Source organism: Haliotis rubra, unplaced genomic scaffold (assembly GCF_003918875.1).
Source record: "Haliotis rubra isolate DU_JTF1 unplaced genomic scaffold, ASM391887v1 Scf46, whole genome shotgun sequence".
NCBI lineage: Eukaryota > Metazoa > Mollusca > Gastropoda > Lepetellida > Haliotidae > Haliotis > Haliotis rubra.
This window is the reverse complement of record NW_025767146.1, coordinates 1796410-1818272: the sequence shown is the minus strand read 5'-3', so window position 1 is coordinate 1818272 and position 21863 is coordinate 1796410. Positions and strand designations below refer to the sequence as shown.

General features: G+C 43.7%; 1 protein-coding gene across 1 annotated transcript in view; it reads left to right on the top strand.

The window, feature by feature from the left end:
* The window catches only part of LOC124290244 (transducin beta-like protein 3), a 36097-nt gene that overhangs the window by 2723 nt on the left and 11511 nt on the right, over nt 1-21863 (top strand). Inside the window, exons 5-13 of the mRNA XM_046726956.1 lie at nt 126-203; nt 2408-2556; nt 3651-3821; nt 3945-4020; nt 4822-4921; nt 7305-7507; nt 10816-11016; nt 11753-11859; nt 14454-14655. Of these exons, the coding sequence (XP_046582912.1) occupies nt 126-203; nt 2408-2556; nt 3651-3821; nt 3945-4020; nt 4822-4921; nt 7305-7507; nt 10816-11016; nt 11753-11859; nt 14454-14655 (1287 nt within the window). The remainder of the gene's footprint in view (nt 1-125; nt 204-2407; nt 2557-3650; nt 3822-3944; nt 4021-4821; nt 4922-7304; nt 7508-10815; nt 11017-11752; nt 11860-14453; nt 14656-21863) is intronic.

Below are 21863 nucleotides of genomic sequence, written 5' to 3'. Positions count from 1 at the left end.
CAGCAGGCTGCAATAGTTTCTGTTTTGACAACAAGAAGTAGGTGAATTGATGGAGTATGAGTGAAACGAGACTGTATGTATTTGGTGCTGTTGGTGTTCTGTCACTGTTGTGTCCTGTGTTTCAGCATCTGATCCTGGCTACACGGACACTGCTGCTGAGGCAGTGGGACTGGCAGGCTGGGACACTCACCAGGACGTGGAGGGTAAGCAGGCAACGAGAGATAATGGTTTCATCTATTGATGGGATAATGGGAAGTATTGTCCTGTATCTACTGATGGGAAGTATTGTCCTGTATCTACTGATGGGAAGTATTGTCCTGTATCTACTGATGGGAAGTATTGTCCTGTATCTACTGATGGGAAGTATTGTACTGTATCTACTGATGGGAAGTATTGTCCTGTATCTACTGCTGGGAAGTATTGTCCTGTATCTACTGCTGGGAAGTATTGTACTGTATCTGCTGATGGGAAGTATTGTCCTGTATCTTCTGATGGGAAGTATTGTCCTGTATCTACTGCTGGGAAGTATTGTACTGTATCTGCTGATGGGAAGTATTGTCCCGTATCTACTGATGGGAAGTATTGTCCTGTATCTTCTGATGGGAAGTATTGTCCTGTATCTACTGATGGGAAGTATTGTACTGTATCTACTGCTGGGAAGTATTGTACTGTATCTGCTGATGGGAAGTATTGTCCTGTATCTTCTGATGGGAAGTATTGTACTGTATCTTCTGATGGGAAGTATTGTACTGTATCTACTGCTGGGAAGTATTGTACTGTATCTACTGCTGGGAAGTATTGTACTGTATCTACTGATGGGAAGTATTGTCCTGTATCTACTGGTGGGAAGTATTGTCCTGTATCTACTGATGGGAAGTATTGTACTGTATCTACTGATGGGAAGTATTGTTCTGTATCTACTGATGGGAAGTATTGTACTGTATCTACTGCTGGGAAGTATTGTCCTGTATCTTCTGATGGGAAGTATTGTACTGTATCTACTGCTGGGAAGTATTGTACTGTATCTACTGATGGGAAGTATTGTCCTGTATCTTCTGATGGGAAGTATTGTACTGTACCTGCTGATGGGAAGTATTGTACTGTATCTACTGATGGGAAGTATTGTCCTGTATCTACTGCTGGGAAGTATTGTCCTGGATCTACTGCTGGGAAGTATTGTCCTGTATCTACTGCTGGGAAGTATTGTCCTGTATCTACTGCTGGGAAGTATTGTACTGTATCTACTGCTGGGAAGTATTGTACTGTACCTGCTGATGGGAAGTATTGTCCTGTATCTTCTGATGGGAAGTATTGTCCTGTATCTACTGATGGGATGTATTGTCCTGTATCTACTGATGGGAAGTATTGTCCTGTATCTACTGATGGGATGTATTGTACTGTATCTACTGATGGGATGTATTGTCCTGTATCTACTGATGGGAAGTATTGTCCTGTATCTTCTGATGGGAAGTATTGTACTATATCTACTGCTGGGAAGTATTGTACTGTACCTGCTGATGGGAAGTATTGTCCTGTATCTTCTGATGGGAAGTATTGTCCTGTATCTACTGATGGGATGTATTGTCCTGTATCTACTGATGGGAAGTATTGTCCTGTATCTACTGATGGGAAGTATTGTCCTGTATCTACTGATGGGAAGTATTGTCCTGTATCTACTGATGGGATGTATTGTCCTGTATCTTCTGATGGGAAGTATTGTACTGTATCTACTGCTGGGAAGTATTGTACTGTACCTGCTGATGGGAAATATTGTCCTGTATCTTCTGATGGGAAGTATTGTCCTGTATCTTCTGATGGGAAGTATTGTCCTGTATCTACTGCTGGGAAGTATTGTCCTGTATCTACTGTTGGGAAGTATTGTACTGTACCTGCTGATGGGAAGTATTGTCCTGTATCTTCTGATGGGAAGTATTATCCTGTATCTACTGCTGGGATGTATTGTCCTGTATCTACTGATGGGAAGTATTGTCCTGTATCTACTGATGGGAAGTATCGTACTGTATCTACTGCTGGGAAGTATTGTCCTGTATCTACTGCTGGGAAGTATTGTCCTGTATCTACTGATGGGAAGTATTGTCCTGTATCTACTGATGGGAAGTATTGTCCTGTATCTACTGATGGGAAGTATTGTCCTGTATCTACTGATGGGAAGTATTGTTCTGTATCTACTGATGGGAAGTATTGTACTGTATCTACTGCTGGGAAGTATTGTCCTGTATCTACTGATAGGAAGTATTGTACTGTATCTACTGATGGGAAGTATTGTCCTGTATCTACTGATAGGAAGTATTGTCCTGTATCTACTGATGGGAAGTATTGTCTTTTGCGTGATGAGCGGCTGCTTTAACCGTGTATCTATTGGCTGATAGATTGATCGTTGTTTCAGGCTGTCCACACTACCCCTGTGTCCTGCATGGTGTTTGACGGGACGTCCACTCTGCTGGCTACTGGGGGCAGTGATGCCACCATCAAGGTGTGGGACATCGTGGAGCAGTACTGCACTCACAACTTCAAGGGCCACCAGGGAGTGATCAGGTGCAAAGTAGTTCACTAACATCAGTTGTACTATAAACTCGGTGTACATCAACTAGTTTTTTTTTGTTTTTTACATGGTGAAATGAATAGTACATATTGGTTGCAATGTTCTGGAAAACAGGCAGACACGAATGCCAAGGTAAAAGTTCTGTCGTATTGGATACGTTTTGTATATTTCACTCTCAGCTTTAACACAGGCTGTGCCGTCACAGGCTGTGACGGCAGTATTTTGTTTGTTCGGTTTACGTTGAGATGCCGAGTTAAAAAAATCATTGCACAAAATATCGACAGGGCTACAGATAAGGAGCGTACAGCCGTAATGTACACCTAAAAATCAATGACGTTCGACATAATATAAGATTTCAAGCGTATCATGTACGCACATAAATACCTTTGTATGTCTAACATAGATAAAGTTTAACAGCTGAAAAGTTGATTAATATTATAAATAACAAACCACATCACCGGTTCGCTCACACAAAAGCATGTAAGTACTCCTTCAAAATTATCAGTACACCTCCACTTGCAATATAAGGTGCAAGTACACCCACACCCTCAAAAGTTATCTGGAGACCTGATCGATGTACAATTTTTAGAGTATTTTAGAGCATAACAAAATTTCTAACATCACCTGGCAGTGTCTATATTTCAAGCTGCCTTAGACCGCTTCCGTGGTGTAGTGGTTAGAGTGTCCGCCTGGAGAGCCGAAAGGTCCTCGCGATGCCCGACCGCGTCATACCAAATGACGTTAAAATATGGTACTTGTTGGTCCCTGCCTGGTGCTCGGCATTAACAACAAGGACTGGTCGGCTCGGAGTCAGTATAATGTGTCTGAGTGGGGTATTCATGCTTCACTCCGGCATGGTATCTCAGTGGGCTAGCACTATAAAACCAGCTTAAGTCTGGGCTAGTTCAAGCTGCCGCACATACAAACACGCACGCGCATGCACATCGTCATATGAGCGAAATATTCTCAAGCACGACGTTAAACCCAATTTCACCTCACCTCAAGCTGCCTTAGTATTTGCACTTGAATCTGCACCATTGAATAGGAAATTAAACTTCCTACATGTCAATTGTTCCCTGAATTGCAGTGTGATGGCATTCCGACCGGAGTCTTCCAATATCCAGCTGGTCTCGGCTGCTGATGACTATAAGGTCCGTGTGTGGGATCTGGTGACTAGTGCCTGTGTTGCCACCATGGACGTCCACTACAGCCTTGTCACCAGCCTCGTCTTCTCCCCTGACGGCACAGCCATGTACAGGTAGGGCCTACACGTCATTAGCCTGTCTTGACACAGCAGCATTTGACCTACAGACACTCTGATCATGTCAGGTAGATAGTAGTTGGACATGTTTGGCTAGTAAACATGTATCTGTGTTGACAGTGGTGGCCGTGACAGCGTGGTTGTCGTGTGGGACATGGAGAAGTTGGCAGTCAGGAGGACGCTGCCAGTGTTCGAGGTAAGTATTGCAGCAGTAAAGGTTCAGGCGATCTGCTCGTATGGGAGTACTTGATGTTGGTTTGTGTGGTGTTTGAATCTCGGATAACGTGAGGTGAAGTGGCATTCATTGTTGCACACCAGATTATTGCACTGATGAAGTGACCCAGCAATATGCATCAGATTTGTGGGTGTATGGATACCCTACTCAGATGTAGTATACTGCCTTCAAGTCTGTGTGCTATCCCATTCTATACAAGCTACCATCTTATAAAATATCCTGGTATGATGCTGACCATGGTATCAAATCACATAACATTCAACATTGTCACCAGCTAAGGGAGGTAACTCTTACCACCTTAATACATGGACCTGTTGCACATCTGAGATCTCTCTCTACCATGTTTACAGGGTCGTAGAATCCTGGTATTTTGAGTTTTCAAGGAGTGGAAAACTGGAAAAGTTTATAAAATCATTGAAAAACATTACAAAATTATACTTGTAATTCCTTTTGGTAGGGCTGTGTATTGGCAAATGTATGGTATCGCAATATATGTCTCTGAAATCATTGATATCAAAAATAGGTTGCGTAGTTAGGGATTCTTTCTTTTCTAAACAGTTCATGAATATGTAAAGTATGCTGTTTTGTCAATTAGACACAAAGCGAATCATCAGAGGTGAACAATAACTGAACATAGTGGATGAAAGTCTGTGTAGATTTTAACTTAAAGCAAAGAGATAATGACAAATTGCTTTTACCCTTTTACCCAATGTACCGGTTCTCAGAAAATTATTGCCTTGACCTGTCCCTTTACCTATACAGAGTGTGGAGTCGGTGATGCTTCTACGGGATGATTGTGACTACAGTGACCTTGACCTACCATCTCCAGACTGTCCGCATGTCCTTGTAGCCAGCAGTAAAGGTGAGATCATCTCCTGACATCATGTCCTTGTAGCCAGCAGTAAAGGTGAGATCATCTCATGACATCATGTCCTTGTAGCCCTCAGTAAAGGTGAGATCATATCATGACAGGAGTAAAGGTGAGATCATCTCCTGACATCATGTCCTTGTAGCCAGCAGTAAAGGTGAGATCATCTCATGACATCATGTCCTTGTAGCCCTCAGTAAAGGTGAGATCATATCATGACAAGAGTAAAGGTGAGATCATCTCCTGACATCATGTCCTTGTAACCAGCAGTAAAGGTGAGATCATCTCCTGATAGCAGTAAAGGTGAGATCATCTCATGACATCATGTCATGTATTATTAATCAGATGATTGAGACACCCTACATGTCAGTCCTGTGTTCTCTTCACTCTGGTGCTCATGTAATGTGTGCCCAATTTTAAAACATTGGATTTCCTGTTTGCAGCGTTCGAAACAATCGCCGACCGGAGGCCCAGCACCGGTTGTTATTGTATTGGGCCCGCAGTTTCAAATATTTGCAGGCCCTTGTGTCCTTCAGTAAATTATCTGTCAATGTATTTCATTTTCAACTGGAATCTTTCCCATATTGTTTTTCTTTATTAACGTTCAGGAATCATCCATGATCCATCCTGTTACGATATGGAAGATTACCTTTTGTGTGATGCAGTTTTTAGTCATGGTCAGTTCTCAGAATTGCATTAACAAGATCTTGAAAATAAGGTCAAGGTCACCCTGAAATGACTGGTGTCTCTGCGTAATCACCCAATGTGGGCGGTCAACATAATTGAAGACATTGGGTGCAACGTTTTATGAGATATCACGTTTACATATGTTTGAAAAGTGGTCAAAGTGTCATGGTGACATTGAAGATAGGTTACGGTCATCCAATCGACTGGTGTCTGCGTAATCCTCCAATGTAGGCTGACACCAATTTTGAAGATATTGGATAGAACAGTGCATGAGATATCGTGTCAACAAGAATCGTGACGTACGTACGTACACTGCTGAATACATAGTCCCCCCGTTCCTCATTGTGGAGGGCAACAATAATACAGGCTACACTTCGGTTATAACATCTAAAACATGCTATACTTCAGTTATAACATAAACATGCTATACTTCGGTTATAACATATAACACACACTATACTTCAGTTATAACATATAACACATGTTATGATTCAGTTATAACATATAACAGGTTATACATCAGTTATTACAGACAGACTATACTTTAGTTATAACATACAAGACAGGTTATACTTCAGTTATAACATACAAGACAGGTGATACTTCAGTTATAACATAACAGGTTATACATCAGTTATTAGACTTAATTAGTTATAACATACAAGACAGGTTGTGCTTCAGTTATAACAACACAGGTTATACTTCAGTTATAACATATAACAAGGTTATACTTCAGTTATAACATAACAGGTTATACATCAGTTATTACAGACAGACTATACTTCAGTTATAACATATAACGCAGGTTATACATCAGTTATTACAGACAGACTATTCATCAGTTACTGGATTGCCATCTGAAACAGCCACATACTGTTTGTTTCCTGCATACTCAACACAATCAATAACATCCCACATGTTACCCTGCCTGTCACACCTGATGACTCTAGTTTGTTCAGGAAGTTACAGGTCATAACGTCCTCATTTAGTAGTACCTAATCAATATTATAGGCCATTTTTGACAGGGATATTTCTTTTATTTTTTCTTAACACTTAAAATTGATTTTCATGTGAAGTGATTATCAACAAAGCAATCTTTTCAACAAAGTTGTGTCATACTTTCAACAAACAGACAGTGTTTGCAATACTTTAATTTGCCAGTGGGCCATCAGGGCCTGCTACCGCCTGAAGGCCTTAAAATCTACAGGCCCTGAATGAAATCTGCTTGCCCATTTTGTTAAAATCAAACCAATAAAAACAAAATAGACTACACCGATTCATTTAGCGAATCCTGAGCGCTGAGAGAAGTATTTGTTTGTTAAAGACTGGTGTTGATATTCCTACACTGAAAAGCACTGAAATACCAGAAAGTGAAACTGTGAGTGTTGTGACCAAAAGATAACAACTAGTAAATATGTTATATTTAATTATTTTTTTGTGGCTCGGGACATTTCCATGTTAGTGGCAAACACTTGTATGTAGAACTGACTGACTGACTGAGTTTAGTTTTACGCCGCTTTTAGCAATATTCCAGCAATATCACGGCGGGGGACACCAGAAATGGGCTTCACACATTGTGCCCGTGTGGGGAATCGAGCCCGGCGTGACAAGCCAATGCTTTAACCACTAGGCTACCCCACCGCCCCTTGTATGTCATAACTGCTGTATATTCTGTGATGTTTTGCTGCAGGCAAGATACGTGTCATCAACACTCTGACAGGAGGGTGTGTTCACAAGAAGAATGCCATCACTGCTGCTGCTGTGGATGAAGAAGACAGTGAGCAGGTGGTCACTCAGGCCATACACTGCCCAGCCATCAACTCTGTGGTCATCGTCACATACGACCACAACATCATCTTCTATGATGAGCAAAACCTCTCAGTCTCCAAACAAGTAAGTTACAAATGGCATATAAGCAGTCAGATACATACATGCAAGCTGGCTATAAGCAGTTAGATACATACATGCAAGTTGGCTATAAGCAGTCAGATACATACATGTAAGCTGGCTATAAGCAGTCAGATACATACATGCAAGCTGGCTATAAGCAGTTAGATACATACATGCAAGCTGGCTATAAGCAGTCAGATGCATACATGCAAGCTGGCTATAAGCAGTCAGATACATACATGCAAGCTGGCTATAAGCAGTTAGATACATACATGCAAGCTGGCTATAAGCAGTCAGATACATACATGCAAGCTGGCTATAAGCAGTCAGATGCATACATGCAAGCTGGCTATAAGCAGTCAGATGCATACATGCAAGCTGGCTATAAGCAGTCAGATGCATACATGCAAGCTGGCTATAAGCAGTGAGATGCATACATGCAAGCTGGCTATAAGCAGTGAGATGCATACATGCAAGCTGGCTATAAGCAGTCAGATACATACATGCAAGCTGGCTATAAGCAGTTAGATACATACATGCAAGCTGGCTATAAGCAGTCAGATGCATACATGCAAGCTGGCTATAAGCAGTTAGATACATACATGCAAGCTGGCTATAAGCAGTTAATCAGATCTCATGAGAATGAAGGGGATATTTTAGTTTCAGTCGTCTTAAGGGGCTGCATTTCACTGGGCAGAGTTGCCTGCCTTTGGCCGGCCAGAATCCTCTATCTGTTTGACTCCCTGTTAACTGAAATACTTCTAGGTTTGTCAACTCCATAACAATGCATTTTTGTTTCATCGAGGTAAAAGTCTGATACCTGCATCACTTACGGCTTTCTTACTGCATTGAGGTGACTCATCTTGATATCACTTGATAATATTCAAAGATTTGTTCAATAACACTCACTCACATAGAGACCAACATGACAGGACAGTTGACTGGATGCCAGGACTGGATATGACTTACCAGGATGCCAGGACTGGACAATATAAGGACATCAAGACTTACCAGGATGGCAGGGCTGGACAATGTAAGGACATCAAGACTTACCAGGATGGCAGGGCTGGACAATGTAAGGACATGAAGACTTACCAGGATGCCAGGACTGGACAATGTAAGGACATAAAGACCTACCAGGATGTCAGGACTGGACAATATAAGGACATAAAGACCTACCAGGATGCCAGGACTGGACAATATAAGGACATAAAGACCTACCAGGATGCCAGGACTGGACAATGTAAGGACATGAAGACCTACCAGGACGCCAGGACTGGACAATGTAAGGACATCAAGACTTACCAGGATGCCAGGACTGGACAATGTAAGGACATCAAGACTTACCAGGATGCCAGGACTGGACAATGTAAGGACATCAAGACTTACCAGGACTGGACACTATAAGGACATGAAGACTTACCAGGATGGCAGGGCTGGACAATGTAAGGACATGAAGACTTACCAGGATGCCAGGACTGGACAATGTAAGGACATAAAGACTTACCAGGACTGGACAATGTAAGGACATCAAGACTTACCAGGACGCCAAGACTGGACAATGTAAGGACATAAAGACTTACCAGGACTGGACAATGTAAGGACAACCAGACTTACCAGGATGGCAGGGCTGGACAATGTAAGGACATGAAGACTTACCAGGATGCCAGGACTGGACATTGTAAGGATATAAAGACCTACCAGGATGCCAGGACTGGACAATGTAAGGACAACCAGACTTACCAGGATGCCAGGACTGGACATTGTAAGGACATAAAGACCTACCAGGATGCCAGGACTGGACATTGTAAGGACATGAAGACTTACCAGGACGCCAAGACTGGACAATGTAAGGACATAAAGACTTACCAGGACTGGACAATGTAAGGACATCAAGACTTACCAGGATGACAGGGCTGGACAATGTAAGGACATGAAGACTTACCAGGATGCCAGGACTGGACAATGTAAGGACATAAAGACCTACCAGGATGCCAGGACTGGACAATGTAAGGACATCAAGACTTACCAGGACTGGACACTATAAGGACATGAAGACTTACCAGGACTGGACACTATAAGGACATGAAGACTTACCAGGATGCCAGGACTGGACAATGTAAGGACATAAAGACCTACCAGGATGCCAGGACTGGACATTGTAAGGACATGAAGACTTACCAGGACGCCAAGACTGGACAATGTAAGGACATAAAGACTTACCAGGACTGGACATTGTAAGGACATCAAGACTTACCAGGATGCCAGGACTGGACATTGTAAGGACATCAAGACTTACCAGGATGCCAGGACTGGACATTGTAAGGACATAAAGACCTACCAGGATGCCAGGACTGGACAATGTAAGGACATCCAGACTTACCAGGATGCCAGGACTGGACATTGTAAGGACATAAAGACCTACCAGGATGCCAGGACTGGACATTGTAAGGACATCCAGACTTGCCAGGATGCCAGGACTGGACATTGTAAGGATATAAAGACCTACCAGGATGCCAGGACTGGACAATGTAAGGACATGAAGACGTACCAGGATGTCAAGACTGGACAATGTAAGGACATGAAGACTTACCAGGATGCCAGGACTGGACAATGTAAGGACATAAAGACTTACCAGGATGCCAGGACTGGACATTGTAAGGACATCAAGACTTACCAGGACTGGACACTATAAGGACATGAAGACTTACCAGGATGCCAGGACTGGACAATGTAAGGACATGAAGACTTATCAGGATGCCAGGACTGGACAATGTAAGGACATAAAGACTTACCAGGATGCCAGGACTGGACAATGTAAGGACATAAAGACTTACCAGGATGCCAGGACTGGACATTGTAAGGACATCAAGACTTACCAGGACTGGACACTATAAGGACATGAAGACTTACCAGGATGCCAGGACTGGACAATGTAAGGACATAAAGACTTACCAGGACTGGACAATGTAAGGACATGAAGACTTACAAGGATGCCAGGACTGTACAAGTCACTGGGACATGTTGCTATGACTGGACACAGTGACTGGACACTATTACATGTCCTGGGCCTAGATCTTCGAAGCTCTCTTAGATCTAAGAAAGTCGTAAGTTAATGTTAATGTAGTTACTTACGACTACCTTAGCACTAAGAGAGCTTCGAAAATCTAGGAAGAACAACAAGACTCGCTTCCTCGAGTTGTTTAGAGCTGTGTTACAGTTTGCAGCTGTATTAGTGATTTGCCACTGTGTACAGATGGATCAAAGACACCAAGCAGTTCCTGCAAGTTCTAGTTGTTTCTGTGTTTCAGCTGTCTGGCAGTGCTGATGAGGTGCTGGATGTACAGTTTGTGGGCGAGGATGACACACACCTGGTTGTGGTCAGCAACAGTGCCAAGCTGAAGGTGTTCAATGTGAGCACGTGGGGATGTCAGATTGTGGAGGGGCACTCGGACATCGTGCTGGGTGTAGCTGTGTATGCTAAAACAGGCCTTGTGGCTACTTGCTCCAAGGTAAGGAAGTCAAAGGGACAGATGAGTTTCAACATCCTCTGTATCTCAGGGGCTGGCATCTTACTAAACTTACTTAACTTTTTGGTCCTTTGCTATGGTTCACAAAGACAACCATTCTGTCAAGAAATATTTTAGGGCTTTTTTAGCATGTCAGTCTTATTTTCAATATTTAATTGAATTTAGACCTAGTATCATAGCCAGTCAGATTGGCAAGTGGAAATCAAGGGCAGGCAATTTGACATAACGAGAACCATGGGAATTGAACCCTCAAGATATCAAGGATGAAATGTACATGGTTATTATGAAAACTCATTCTTTTGTACATTCTCTTCCCACAGAGGTTACTTGTCATATCTTCCTTCGAACCTCTGTTCTAATACGGCCATATTTACCAGTTCTTGTAAAATCCCCTAGCAGCAAAAAATCGCAAAAGGAATTATCTCCTTTCTTTCTATCCAATCAGAACGTGTGTTACATCGATCAAACTTGACTAATGCAAGCAAATATGGGTCTGTCCTGTGTTGTGTGTGAGCAGTTCTACTGTGTTGTGTGTTCGGGGCGGTGGGGTAGCCTAGTGGTTAAAGCGTTGGCTCGTCACGCCGAAGACTCGGGTTCGATTCCCCACATGGGCACAATGTGTTAAGCCCATTTCTGGTGTCCCCCGCCGTGATATTGCTGGAATATTGCTAAAAGCGGCGTAAAACTAAACTCAGTCAGTCAGTGTTGTGTGTTCCAGGACTCGACGGTGAGACTGTGGATGTTTCTGCCAGAGACTGGGAGTCTGTCCTGTGTTGGTGTCTGTCATGGCCATGTACAGGCTGTCAGCTCTGTCGCCTTCTCCAGGTAAGTTCCACACTTCTCACTACAGGCAGACTGGGGATTCTTAGGACAGACATAAACAAGAGACAACCTTTATGTAGGTCTAAGCTGGAGGTAGTCTCTGTTCAGGTCTAAGCTGGAAGTAATCTCTGTTCAGGTCTAAGCTGAAGGTAGTCTCTGTTCAGGTCTAAGCTGGAGGTAGTCTCTGTTGAGGTCTAAGCTGGAGATAGTCTCTGTTGAGGTCTAAGCTGGAGGTAATCTCTGTTCAGGTCTAAGCTGGAGGTAATCTCTGTTCAGGTCTAAGCTGGAGGTAGTCTCTGTTCAGGTCTAAGCTGTAGGTAGTCTCTGTTCAGGTCTAAGCTGAAGGTAATCTCTGTTCAGGTCTAAGCTGGAGGTAGTCTCTGTTCAGGTCTAAGCTGGAGGTAGTCTCTGTTCAGGTCTAATCTGGAGGTAATCTCTGTTCAGGTCTAAGCTGGAGGTAATCTCTGTTCAGGTCTAACCTGTAGGTAGTCTCTGTTCAGGTCTAAGCTGAAGGTAATCTCTGTTCAGGTCTAAGCTGGAGGTAGTCTCTGTTCAGGTCTAACCTGTAGGTAGTCTCTGTTCAGGTCTAAGCTGGAGGTAGTCTCTGTTCAGGTCTAAGCTGAAGGTAATCTCTGTTCAGGTCTTAGCTGGAGGTAGTCTCTGTTCAGGTCTAACCTGTAGGTAGTCTCTGTTCAGGTCTAAGCTGGAGGTAGTCTCTGTTCAGGTCTAAGCTGAAGGTAGTCTCTGTTTAGGTCAAAGCTGGAGGTAGTCTCTGTTCAGGTCTAAGCTGGAGGTAATCTCTGTTCAGGTCTAAGCTGGAGGTAGTCTCTGTTCAGGCCTAACCTGTAGGTAGCCTCTTTTCAGGTCTAAGCTGGAGGTAGTCTCTGTTCACGTCTAACCTGTAGGTAGTCTCTGTTCAGGTCTAAGCTGAAGGTAGTCCCTGTTTAGGTCTAAGATGAAGGTAGTCTCTGTTCAGGTCTAAGCTGGAGGTAGTCTCTGTTCAGGTCTAAGCTGGAGGTAGTCTTTGTTCAGGTCTAAGCTGGAGGTAGTCTCTGTTCAGGTCTAAGCTGGAGGTTGTCTCTGTTCAGGTCTAAGCTGGAGGTAGTCTTTGTTCAGGTCTAAGCTGGAGGTAGTCTCTGTTCAGGTCTAAGCTGGAGGTAGTCTCTGTTCATAGCTCAGCTGGTTCTCTGTTCCTCCAGAGCGTGATCACTATTCTGCTTACTGGAAAAACATGATAATCATGATACTTTCTGTTGGTCCCATGCAACTTTTCTAGGGACATGTATATACAGTACAACCAGAAATTATTGAGAATTTAAAGATTGTAAATTTGTTTATTTTTTTCACTCATTACTCACGTATTAAATGTGAATATTAGCAGAACATAACTCCAGATTCAGAGACAGGTGAACAGTTAGTATTTTGTCAAGTCACCATGGGCAGCAATGCAGGCTTCCATGTGGCGGGGCATACTACTGATCAAAGAAGTTAGAAAGTCGTGGTCCATGCTGTCCCAATATCGCACCTCCTCTTCTTTCTTTTCAGCAATATTTGTCAGATTTTTCTTATTGACGCTTTCCTTCATAGGTCCCCAAACATTTTCTATTGGATTTAGGTCAGGGCTATAGCTTGGCCAATCTAATAATGTCATATTTTGGGTTCGAAACCAGGCCCGTGAATGCTTTGAACGATGTTTTTGGTCCTTGCCCTGCTGGAAAATCCGAAAAATTCCATAGAACACATGAGCAGACGGAAGTAAATGTCCCTCGAGAATATCTGTGTACCGCTCACTGTTCATATTCTCTTCAAATACACAGAGGGGCGTTGCCCCTAAAACAGATTTGTCACCCCACACGTTAAATTTCGGACTGTACTTTGGGCGCTGATACAAAGGTTTTTCAGTTTGTTTGGTCCAGAATTTCAGTGTATTAGGAAACAGCCACACAGAACTTTCATCTGAGAAAATCACATTGTCCCAGTTAAAATTTTTATGCTGTAAGCACCAGTTCAACCTTCGCTCCTTTTGTTCAGGTTTCATGATTGGTGATGGAACTCCTCGACTTTTCTGCCAACCCATTGCATGCAGCTAGGTTCTAATTGTCTCCTTACAGACAGCCACAGCTCCTCTATCAATCATATCCAGCCTTACGTTTTCTAAACTCCTTCGTTTGTTTTTAGAAACAAGAATACCAAGCCGCCTCCGTAAATTTTCTGGGCCTACAAGCGCCTCCCTGGTGCTCAGTGCCATATCCATTTGCAATATTTTTCAAAACACGATAAACAGTGGACAAAGGGATGCCTGTTCTACTTGAAATCACTTTAGCTGATCTGATGTCCTTGTTAAAATACTCTAAAATCAACTTCCTCTTCTCTAAATCATCCATACTGAGGATCACTGAAAATGTCGTCTGCTAGCAAGTAAACAAAGGGGAATAACTCTTCTCAAACTAATGAAAAAGGATTAATGGAGTTGTCTCTCTTGAATGAAACCAAGCACTTGATAGCTGGTGAAGGTTGTTTATACTAGAAATCCAATTAAACATATTCCTAAAATTCTCAATAATTTCTGGTCATACTATATGTCCTTGACATTGTAGAAAATCCCCATCATTCATAGTGAGTGGTGGTCGAGACAGCACTCTGAAGTTGTGGTCAATAGAATCTGCCTCCAGCACTGATGGTCTGACGGAACTGACCTGTCGGGCCACAGAGCGGGGACATGAGAAGGACATCAACTGTGTAACTGTTGCACCAAATGACAAGTTCATTGCCACAGGCTCACAGGATAAGACGGCAAAGGTGAGTGGCTTTTAGTTTCAAGATCATTGCATAAGATTCTAGAAGATCACAAACGAGATGTCATATCCCTCAAGTTCATTGCAATGAAGTTGTAGAATAATTATGTTGAGTGTTTCATTGTCAAGGTTGCTTGCTTGGTTGTTTAACACCGCCGCACTCAGCAATATTCCAGCTATATGGCGGCGGTCTGTAAATAATCAAGTCTTGACCAGTGATCAACAATGTAAGCATCAATCAACACAATTGGGATACGATGACCCGTGTCAACCAAGTCAGCGAGCCTGACCGCAGGGTTTTATCAAGTAGAATCCTATTCCATATATACGATAGGATAATCTTTTGTTTCCCGCCTCCTACTACAAGCATGGGTTACTGAAGATCAATTCTAACCCGGATCTTCACGGGTCTGATTGTCAAGATCATGACAGTGACAAGACCAGAGAACCAGGGTGTCGGTGGTCATCCCATTAGGTCGGAGGCTAGGTCCAAAACAAAGCCCAAAGGGTCAAGAGTCACACAGACATAATTAAATGGCAATGTTCTTCACTAAGGGGCATGAATTCTAAAGCAGCTCTTCAGTACAGCAAGTAGAAATAATCTGGAGGAAATATGAAGTTCCATGTTGTTGAAACTATTCAAGTTAAAAAGGCAGGGATAGAATGCACTTTTGATCATCCAATTAAACTTAAAACAGCACTACAATTGCGTCATTACAGTTATTTTTGCTTATCCTGACTCATGCTAAATGCTTGTCTCCTTCTTCTTGCGAATGATAGTGGAACACTTGAAATCCCTTGAAGTTCCCTTCTAAAAAGCGAACGTAAAATCATCACTCACCCACGAGTAGTCTCCCTTGCCTCCTTTGGCGCCCTTTTGGGTCACATGACTAGCCATATTTGTCACTCTCTCCTTCTTCGCCCTTGAGGACGGTTGTGATAGCACCTGGGTCCTTATACGGCACATATCCTTTTCTCTTTTGGACCTTTACATCAAAATTATTGCTGTATACGGTTTTAGGATTGTATACTACTAATATAGTTTAAAATTTTATCTAAATTATACGTTGTTTGACATGGTTTTTCATCGTGTTTACATTTGATGAAGACTTGTATTCGTTGTAGGTACCAGCTGTCTGCGGCTGACCCACATTTATTATGTCCTGATTGCACTACTTCATGTTCTTCCAGCTCTCGCTGTAAACATTGTCTGAATTTAACCACTTTTGAATTTAATAATTACCTTTTTTCTATTCATAGACGTGCAAAGGACTGGGTAAGAAGGTATTCACAAGTCATGTCTAAATCGAGTGATTGCGCTGATAACCGTGTGTTAACTACTGCTGCCGATGTTGATAATTCCAGTGAATCGCCGAGCGTTTTACGGGGGCAGGTCGCTGTTCAAGTGATGAACTCTGGCTCCAATAAGAGATCGTCGTCAACAGAGCTGACCTCTTCACAGACGAAGAAGACTAGATCGTCTTCAACGCAGAAGAAGAAGGCTACAACCCCTAAGACTTCGTCGAAGCCTCATCACAGCTCTACACAGAAGACGAGATCCTTCTCTGCCGAGATTGTACCTCCGGAAGAAGCAGACGTGTATGATGATCCTCCCATCCTCATACCTGAAGTCACAGTCCTCAGCAAGAAGACGAAGCCTGCTTCTACAGCTACATTGGCAACCTTATCATCGCAGACATTGACGGAAGACCTTCTGTCAACGCAGAAATTGGGTACCAGAGATAACAGCAGTTTCAACTCTTCACAAGTGCAGCGTGCTTTAGAAGATGCCTCATCGTTGTCAGAAGTATCATCAACCCTGCAGCAGTCTCTTCAGACATCGCAGAACTTCAACCCGGGGCTGTTTATGCAACAGTTTACAGACCAGATGATGTCGATGATGGAACGTCGCTTCATGCAGGAGAAAGCTGCTACGAAGACCACTACGATGACTACAAGCCTGCGTGAAGATTCAGCAGCTTCTTCAATGCACTTGGAAGAAGAGGGAAGCCTGTGTGAAGGCTCACTCATCTGATGATCTTTCCCGTCTGAAGTTAGGAGCCTGGACAACGCTACCAGCGTCAGCTCAGCCTTAGACATCCCTGAAGGAGCCGCTAAGAATTCTCCACGCAGAGGCAGATCGAAGCGTTCTCCCGAACCCTACAGACGTCGTAGATACGGGTCGTCATCACCATCGGGAAACTGCACGCAGGCACTCCACATCTCATAGAGGGGAAACTGCACCTAAGAATCAACCTTCAAGAAGGCCTAGAGAGAGATCTCAAGACTCCAAGAAGGATACATGATCATATCAGGATCGTTCACCTGCACGCAGTTCGACATACATATCTTTATACAGAGACTCACGTCGTCTTGGATCGTCAGATTGGGAGATGTCTAAATCGGATGAAGAAGGTGAAGTCATATTCTCCAATACGGAAGTAACCCCATGGATTGCTAATGGCCTGGACCTAGCATCACCTTCCAAGGACACGAGCGTTTATATACAAGATGTCCAACGATGATTTTGACACACTCACCTTTCCGCCTATCGACCCGATCTCCCAAGTACCGGACAGTCTCAGCTCAGCCTTTGATAAGGCTACCAAGTTCCAGAATCAACATATCCCTACATTCAACGCCAGGAGATTCCCCATCACATGGAACCCTTCCTGAAGGCACCAGAGATTGATGAGGACTACAAGATCATCAACGACTCCCGCTATAGAACTTACAAGATAGAGTACAAGAAGCTAGCTCAACTGGATACGACTACCAGATGTACCTTTTTTGGACTAGCCAGCTCTAGGGCTATCAACGAAGCACTCATCTCGAAGTTCAAGAACTCCACCGCCGAAGGCGACCGGATGATATATTCAGCTATACTGACTCAGAAAAAGGACCACCAGTTTATGTCGGAGCATCTAGCATCCACATCAGCAGTCCTGACTCTCCTGAGGAAACAAGGATTATTGTCAGCGTGCACCTGGAGTGAGCGGTTCACCAAGTCCTTTTACAGAGCCCCATGGTCAGCATCATCCATGTTTGGAGGAGGAATTCAAGAAGTCGCCAAAGAGGTTACACAGGTATCAAGGGAGGTTATGATGATCAAGTCCATAGATACCTTGGCAAATTTGATTCGCCAGACATTCCAGCGCTACTCCAACAAATCCAAGTGTGCAGGAGTCCAGAGAGACAGAGAAAAGAAATATTTGAGAGGAGTAAGAGGTTCTTTTCGACGCCCAACCGGAGCCCCCAGAAACAACCCCGGAAGAGTCCGAGTACCCAGGGGTGACAAGGGAATCCAACCCCAGCCGTTCCTGTACAACCTTCGATAGTGGGTGGACATCTTCAACAGTACTGGGAGAATTGGGGATTACTACAGGACGACTACGTATCCCAGATACTACACAGAGGGTACAAGATACAGTTGGCAGCCACTCCGCCGCTTACAATTTTCCTAGTACCGAGGAAGAATTCCAAGGAGAAGTTTCGGCTCATCTACAACATGAGGAAGTTCAACCAGGGGTATCTCCGCAGACCAGCAAACTTCAAGATGATACATCTTCCTCAGCTCTGACATCTCGTTCGTCCATCAGACTACCTCGCCAGCATAGACCTACAAGATGCTTACCTTCACATCCAGATACATCCAGACTCAAGGAAATACCTACGGTTCCTTTTCAACGGACATCACTTCCAGTGGAAGGTTCTACTGTTTGGAATATCGTCGGCCCCCTGGTTGTTTACTCGAGTGATCAAGCCCATCGTCACATATCTACCATGTCGAGGTCTACGTAGTGCTTTTTACCTGGATGACGGAATTCAAGTTCATCAATATCCCAGTTAACTCAGACTGCAACTAGACTTCACCATCAGGCTTATTACTCAGTTAGGATGGCTGGTAAATCTCTTCAAGTCGGAACTGGAGCCGAAACAGGATCTTCAATTTCTAGGAATACGACTCATCACGCCGGTGAATCGCATAGTCGTCCCAGAGTATTGTTGGGTCAAGATACAACATATGATATCTCAAGCAATGCTCTCTCCATTGACACTACATGCTTGGCAAAGCATGCTCGTCTACTCACCTCAGCACAAGACATGACTCGCAGAGGGAGATTACAGCTGTGCCCACTACAAATATTTGTGAACGCCCATCTCGACAGTCTGGATCCGCTGATACTACCGGACAGCATGAAACCATACCTCCTATGGTGGACTCAGAAGTTGAATGTTTGTGGAGGAACCTTTTTTGTCAGAGCGGATGCATCACTACAAGTATGGGGTGCCCACCTCGACAACAAAGTGGCAGCAGGGAAGTGGTGGAGTCAGGATCAGAGTCTGCACATCAACCTGTTGGAGATGAAAGCAGTGCTCAACGCTTTACAACACTGGTCCAGCGTACTAAGGAACTCAAGGCTCACGGTCCACACGGACAACTCCACAGTAGCATTCTACATCAACAAACAAGGATCAACAAGATCAGCAAGTCTGTTAAAACTCAGCTTTCTTCTGTTCAGCATCGTCGACGACCGGAACATCTACATGAAGGCATGCCACATTCCAGGAGCAAAGAATGTCATATCAGACGCCCTATCTCGTCCACTACAACCATCCCTGACGGAATGGATGTTACACCCAGAAGTGTTCCGGTTCGGCATACAGACAATAGTATCTCCACTGATAGACCTGTTTGCAACAAAGTTCAACAAGCAACTACCAACATTCGTCTCACCGATTCCAGATCCTCAGGCATGGGCAACAGATGTTTTAAGCATCTCATGGGAAGGACTAAACGCTAAACGCGTTTTCACCTCCAGCACTATTACCACAAGCAATACAGAAAATCAAGCAGACAACAACATTGCAACTGATTTTGGTCGCGCCCTATTGGCCAGCGAGGGTATGGTTTCCCATCCTCATACAAGAACTTGGAAGTCCAACCCTGAAACTACCAGAGTGGTCGAACCTGCTTGTCCATCCACACACCAAGCAAGCTCACGGGAATCCGGCATTGTTCCAGCTACACGCGTGGAGCGTATCAAAGGACAAGAGGATACTCCGCCATAGCAGCATAAGCAGTAACACTAGCTCTACGTAGATCAACTCGCAACTTGTAAGACAAGTGGCAGAGATTTGAACAGTATGCAACGAGGAAAGGCTTTACGGCGGTAAAAGCAACTCATCCTAAAGTGGCGGAATACCTGTGTCATTTGCGACAGACGAGACACTTGAAAGGTTCAACACTCTCAACGTACCTGGCTGCTCTCAGCACAGATATCACCATGAAGACGGGTGTCACGCTGACCAAATTACCAGAGATACCGGCACTACTACGCTCATTCAAGTTGGAAGACCAACAAAAGAAATTTTAGGCTCCTGCCTGGGATCTCAACGTAGTTCTACAACATCTCACCAGTGACGCCTACGAGCCTCTAGACAACATCCTTTGAACTACTGACACAGAAAACGCTGTTTCTGATCGCCCTAGCAACAGCAGCACGGATGTCAGAAATACATGCTCTGGACTTTGAACGAACACGATTTGAATCAAGACATCGTGACATCGTACATCTAGGACTTTATTGCCAAGAACCAACTGCCTGGCCAGCCTGACAGACAGTTCCACATCCCAGCGCTTTCTACAGTTCTTGGGCCACAGGATACACAGGATTTATCCTCATGCCCTGTCAGAGCATTGAAAGTCTACCTACAAAGGACAAAAACAAGGAGACAAAAATTCAAGCGCCTATTCATCCCCTTATCCACTGAATAAGGGCCTACAAAGCAGCAGGACTTGAGCCTCCCCGAGCCACCAATCCCCACGAAGTCAGTGCCTTGGCGTCTACACTTCCTCTGCATGGAAACTGCTCGATCACAACAATAATGGAGGGCTGCTTTTGGAAATCGGACACGGTGTTTGCCAACCACTACTACCTCAGAGACATTGCCACCGAAGACGTCTTTTATCATGTGACTTGTGAAAACCAACGGTCTGGAGAGCAAATGGTGAAAGTCCATGCACACGTCTAGGACAGGCTAGCAGGAGTGATAGACCCTGTACTTGTATAGGACTTACTTACACATGAAGAAGGGATGCATCTCCACTTGATGCGTGCATCACGAGATGGAGTTGCAATAGATAACTAATGGAACTAATTAGTATATCTAAAATCCACATGAGAAGAAGTTTCAGAAGAAATCTGACAAGTTGTGGTTCCCCCCAGACTCATCAGAGGGAAGTTGGAAGAACAGAATCATCAACAGTGCCGTCATAAGTTCCCATAAGTTACAGAACGTAAATCAACAGCCAGTGAATCCAGGAAGTGGCCTGACCCACCACCAATTCCGACAGATTCTGCAAGCATTTAGCATGAGTCAGGATAAGGAAAAATATGTAATTTTCTGACTAAAATTGATATTTTATACTTATCCTGACTCATGAGGTCAGCCCTCCCAACCTCCCCTCTCAAGGCACTCTGGATTTCCCTGTAAATCAGGGTATCAGGCATACATACGGAGAGATTGACAAACATGGCTGGTCATGTGACCCAAAAGGGCGCAAAAGGAGGCAAGGGAGACTACTCGTGGGTGAGTGATGATTTTATGTCCGCTTTTTAGAAGGGAACTTCAAGGGGTTTCAAGCGTTTTCCACTATCATTCACAAGAAGAAGGAAACAAGCATTTAGCATGAGTCAGGATAAGTATAAAATATCAATTTTAGTCAGAAAATTACATTATTGTTCAATAAATCAGTAAACATCATGTGAACCTGTAAACCTGAGAGATGGATTTCCTAAGCACTATCAAGACTGCAAGGGTAGTTCAGCTTTACTTGTCCTGGAACCATGAACTTACCCACAAACTATGTTATCATCCAAAAGAGAATTTCCTGTTATGCACTCTGGCGTTCAAAATGGTCACACCCATGTTAAGCTGTGAGATTGTGATTGTCACTGATAAACAGTTTGATGGGGTGCAAAATATGTTTGAACCATTCCAGGCTATACCTATTGCATTTTCCGTAAATGAATCATGTTGTACATTATCTTTATCATTTTAGTTGTGCCACACTGAAAACATTTCATCCATGCCATTTCTATACTTTTACCGCACCATGGCATGCAAAACAAGCACTGATTCAATTCCAGAAATGGTATATGTATGTCCATGGTGCTGATGTAGTTTCATAAATGTGATGACGCTTCC